This window comes from Haliotis asinina, chromosome 4, assembly GCF_037392515.1.
Source record: "Haliotis asinina isolate JCU_RB_2024 chromosome 4, JCU_Hal_asi_v2, whole genome shotgun sequence".
In the NCBI taxonomy this organism is placed as follows: Eukaryota; Metazoa; Mollusca; class Gastropoda; order Lepetellida; family Haliotidae; genus Haliotis; species Haliotis asinina.
Window position 1 is genome coordinate 20729969 of NC_090283.1, and position 5445 is coordinate 20735413.

Consider the following 5445-nt stretch of genomic DNA (forward strand, 5'->3'; position numbering starts at 1 on the left):
ATCATATCTTCAAATTTTACCTGTTTAACAACATGGCAGACCTCTCCTGGGCATCAGCGATAATGGGTATGAGATGAATAAGATGGCCTATGGAGTGTCAAGTCACACATGCTATCGCTAATTGGTTTCCCTAGTGAATTAATTTGTTTTGAGGTACCATAAAGGACCACACTGTTTTCTGTTGTCACGGTAATGAGATTTATCGTATGGGAAGATAATTTCTCTCGGGAACGTACCACTGTAAAATTTGAAAACTGTCAATAATTTGATAACAGAATGAATCTCTAAATGTGTCAGTTGTAATATTGTAATACAACCGAATCCTTGTAACTTAATAACAAATTAATTAGTTTTCCAAATGTTTGTTTTTTTTTTTGTTCGGGCGACAAAACACGAATTTGACAATATTGACTCTCGAGAGGTGTTTGCCAGCTAAGAGAGGTTCATATTTGAATGTTTTTCGTTTTGTTTCAGATGCCTGTCCACTGGTAGCAGAGATGGACGCTTTATAAGAAGGTTGTCCCTGGCTTCAGTACACTCACCGACTCAACTTGCTTCAAAGTGCATTGACAACGCTCACATATTATACTGGTTGTAAGTGAGTGATTGAGTTTATCTTTACACTGTCTTTCAAAATATTCCAGCAATATCAGGGGAGTGGGACACCGGAAACGGACTCACACGTTGTACCTTACAAGATTACCATACCGTCCCTACTTCTCTTATATTCCTCTGTCAGTGCACCATGCCGTTGTGTTAGCATCTATGTAAACTTAACGGTGGATCTTGGGTTACCAAGGGTGTAACATGTCAGTCAACTGTGATGTGTCGAAATGACGGTTATGATGAAGTAGAAGTTTGGTTTCTGTGTATTCCATGTGCAACCACATTATGCAGCTGAGGCGAACCTGGTATCACTCGAAGTATATACATATATCCATCAGACTTCAACGGAACTTATTTTGACAGTTTAGTTCTCATAGGCCTTTGACTGGCATTTAGAGAATTTTGTATGGATATGAACGTCTCTATTATGAGGTACACAACGTTTCGCAGTATATCTTTACTCTGTCATCGAGTGAGTGGTATAAGGCAGAGAGCATATATACACGTGTAAGAACAACAAAAGTGAGACAACAAATATGCAGGCTAATCAATGCAGGTTAACCGACATTGATGTTGGCAGTTTTTCAGAAAATGCTGTGGCTGTAACCTTGCCAGAGGCTCCTCCAGACATACCTGCACAAGATAATGGAATAGTCCAATAAAAACACAAGGAATAAGCCCGAAGCTGTACTATTTACATTGAACGACGGCAGAAAAGACTTTAATTTGAATTTTGATTGCTCCAATATAAAAAGAGTTTTCATAAACATTTTGGTTTAACCTTCTCGTCCAACAGGGGTTGGCGGCCTTATATCGAAAACATTATCAACAAGACATCTAAACTGAGTGTAGTATTTCAGAATTTAAAGTTACTACCAAATAGGCCAGCACCAGTTTTTACTTTAGGCTTTACCCCTACCCGTAACAGGCAACGTGAGTTTAGAAACTCCAATACATTACGCCAGCTATGCATGTACAATAATGAGGACCTCAACGTCCAAATTCCATCAGTAGTTACAATGTGGAATAATATTCCCCGAGCTGTTAGAAACTGCGACTCTCTTACATCATTAACATTTCATATCAACGTTAAAGAAAATGTGCACCCAAATAGTATTCACATGGAATAAGGAATATGACAACGAATGGTATGAATTTACAGCTTATTTAATATTTACACGATGTTTCTGGGCAACTTCTTGCCCTAGGTGAATGAAGAAGGAAAAGCGGTAGCCTTGAAACGTCCTGTTGTAACTATTAAAGAAGTTGTAAATCCATAGCATTCGCTGTCATATTACCTACCAACTTCTAAATGCCAATCACGCATCAGGAACAAGTAAGTTAACTGCTTAACACTTAATTATGATTTATTTGGAATAAATATAAAATATTGTCGCATCATGTCTCATGGATGTGAGAATGCTTTAAATTGCTTTATTGAATGTCCATTGTATACTATTCGAAGACATAAACTGTTTAAATCTTTAAAGGGTGTTGACAAAACTAGAACACTGATTACTATTCATCTTACCTTACATGTCAATGCAGGGCTTTCAATTACTGAAAATCCGACTTTTTCAAATATATACATTTCTATAGCGCTGAAACAAAACGTTTTCTCAGTCACCTTCTGTTGTACATATCCTATTATAAAAGAGTGGACTTTCTTAAGCTGGATAACTTAAGCATTTTCTTGAATTAATAAAATATGTTTCAATCAATGAACATAATCAAACCACTCAGCAACAAACCTGTTCTTATGTCCGACAATAATTGATAGTACAAACAATTTTTAGAAGAGAAGAAAAAATACCATTTGATCATACCAAAGTTCTATTTACACCTACAAAACGTCTTAGTAACGAACAACTTTCTGGCTCGCCCAACTTTACTCACTAACCAGTGAGCTGTCCTACCATACCCGTCCGTGTTACACTGATTAACCTAGTAGTCCCGTGTCTGCCGATTGACTGTCTGTCCAACGGGTTATAACCTGTGAGGCCGGTGGGGTAGCTTAGCAGTTAAAGCTGTTCGTTCGGCTTACCAAAGCCCAGGGTTCGATTCTCTACCTTGGCACAATGTACGATGCAGTAATATTGCTGGAATACTTCTAAAGGCGACGTAAAATTGAACTTAATCACGCATCGATTCTGTTTGTTGGAACCAGACGATATCAGTCAAACTAATAGCTACGGTATTTGCTGTTAGAAGCGTCTGATTCCAGATATGTCCTTATAAAATGTATCTGCATCTTGAATTTCATCAATGAGAAAAGCCTCATTTTCGCTTCTATCTTCCATTAAACCAATACCTTCTGTGCAACTGAAATACAAATGAAAGCCGCCTCGAGTCAATTATCGATTTTGTTTCTTGTATTCTATGGCAAATTGGTTTCGTGATTTGACTTATTTCCAAAATAAATGGTTACTCGTCACATGCAAGAAACGATAATGCATGTGACATGTCACTGCTGACGTACTGATTCAGGGTAATTTCAGCAAATCCGAGGTTAACAGGCCGTCGTCATGCTTTAATTTAAACTAAAATAATTCCACTTTAGCGTTGGCTTGGGGCCCCAAAAGATATCATTAATATATCCACATAAAAGTAGGGACCGAAATGACAGAGACATCAATTTCTGTCGAAATTTGCAGATGGTTCTAAATTGCCCTGAAGCAAGAATCCAATGTGAAATACATTTTTCTTCTTGTGTGATTAAGGTAAATCCATAATAAGTAATAAATGTACCTGCTCAAATAGATTCCGGATCACCGTAAGTCATATACTTGAACATATTTACGTTATCATTTCAGAGACCTGTCCACGAGAAAGCTTTGAATATCCTGTTTCCCGAAGACATCGCCATCCAACGGCGATTGATCTATGCAAGGGAGGAAACCCAGATATTATAAGATAGCCTAGATGAGAATAGCCATGATTTGCTCGTGTGGTAAGCGGTCTTTAGAAACGCCTCCAATACTGGATGTGGAGAGAATACTACAAGATTATGCTTGGAAAGATTTTAAAGAAAAAAGTGGACCAGTTGAAAAGATATTCTTGCGCAGACGAGACTTTGATGTTGAGGTTCCTATGAACTACTTCCACTTTGAAGATTCTGATACGATTCTGAAAACAAAAGATTCCAAAGCAAAACCGAAAGCAGCTGCCGGTCAGTCTATTCCAGAAACATCTGTCCTGCAGACACAGTTCAGAAACAACACAAATAAAAGTCAGACATACAAGTTCAGAATAGAAAGGACAAGGAAAGCCACGATCAGTGTCACGTTTCAGAGAGGTTTTTCAATTGGTGGGAAGGCCCAGTTCAAACTGGGACTCCCGAAGATGATGTGTCAAGGAGGCGAAGTTGACATGAGGTTGCAAATATCCAAAACAACTGGGGAAACCTTTGACGAAACACTGACATTTGAGGCCAATAGTGATATCAATGTGGAGGAAAACTGCAACTACACCGCTAATGTGGCCTTCACTGAGAAGGAAATATCAGCTGAGTTCATGGTGCAGACGTTGATGAGGATGCCGACTGGAACAGCGCCTGTGTACATCAGAAGAAAACGAGACCACGAACTTTATGCAACAGTTTTTATAAACGACCTCAAAGACGTTTTCGCCGATTATAAAGCTTCCGCAGAAATCATTGACGAGTCTGCTAAGGACGCGAAGGTTGCTCGGTATGCAATCAAGTTCACTACAACTGGAATTGTTGAGGGAATGCGACTCTCTGGTCAGAAAATATATCTTGACTCAAAGAAGTTAGACAAGGGAGATACATCTGGCATGGAGGTGCCAGTTGCGAGTCAAAGTGCAGGGGCAATGATTGCTGGAGTTGGTGCCGCTCATCATTCTGGACTATTTCGAGCTAATTTCCCATCGGATAGTGATGATGCTAAGGAAGACTCTACAGATGGCGCCTCCATGTCTACCTACAGAAGCATCAACAATGGACAGTCGGAGACACGGATTTTAAAGGCACCTCAGATCCCTACCATTATAACCACAGCTCCAAGCTCCCAGGAAACATCTCCTCCATCTGATGCTGGCACTAACACAAGTATGGAGACACAATCGCTTCCTGAGGACAAAAACGAAGACGTCTTTGACAAGACGACACCATCTTCTTCTGCAACACCTTCTCCAAAACCAAGTCCCGGAAAACTACCCTCTAAGGACACGCATAAGGAAACGGGCAAAGTGCCACTAAAAGAAACAAAGTCTTCGTCAAGAGGATCTAAGGATGAGACTAAAGTCCCCGCCCATGAGGTGAAGTCGCCAACGCAGGCACCAAAACCAAAGGTAGTGAAGGAAGACAGCTTTGGCAAGCACAAAATGGTGAAAGAGGACAGCCTTACCAAAGCTGATGCCACCAAACTTAAAGCAGAACCTCAAAGAGTTAAGCAAGAGTCACAAAAAGTAAAAGAGGCCCCGAAGGTAAAACCAGATCCCACAAAGGTCCAGAATATTAAAATCCTTACAAAACAGACTTCCAACCCTAAAGAGTCCCCAGATGCACCAGAGAAGCAAAGGGATGAGAAGTCAAAGGAAGAGAAGTCAAAGGATGATAAGCCAAAGGAAGACAAGACAAAAGATGACAAGTCAAAGGATGAAAAACCAAAGGAAGAGAAGGTAGTGCTTCGTCGCAGCTTCAAACATGAGACTTTGGAGAGAATGGAAAGGGTGTCATCGCTTTCTGAAAAGCCCAGAATTCTGCCCAAATCAGGGAGTTTACCCAGAGCGAGTGTTCATTCGATTGAACCGCAGAGTTCAGAGGAAGATAGCACAAGCAGTTTAAGCAAACTCTCTAAGTGCACTAGTGTCTGATGA

At 40.1% G+C, this 5445-nt stretch overlaps 1 protein-coding gene across 2 annotated transcripts; it reads left to right on the forward strand.

The window, feature by feature from the left end:
- Nucleotides 1-512: 512 nt before the first annotated feature.
- LOC137282330 (nucleolar protein dao-5-like) lies at nt 513-5445 on the forward strand. Of its 2 annotated transcripts, none has more exons than XM_067814076.1 (2): nt 513-598; nt 3420-5445. In XM_067814076.1, exon 2 carries the CDS (start codon nt 3529-3531, stop codon nt 5440-5442), a length of 1914 nt encoding a protein of 637 aa, XP_067670177.1. In that variant the 5' UTR covers nt 513-598; nt 3420-3528; the 3' UTR covers nt 5443-5445. The 2 variants fall into 2 exon arrangements, with proteins under 2 accessions (XP_067670177.1, XP_067670176.1); XM_067814075.1 differs by having other exon boundaries at nt 523-594.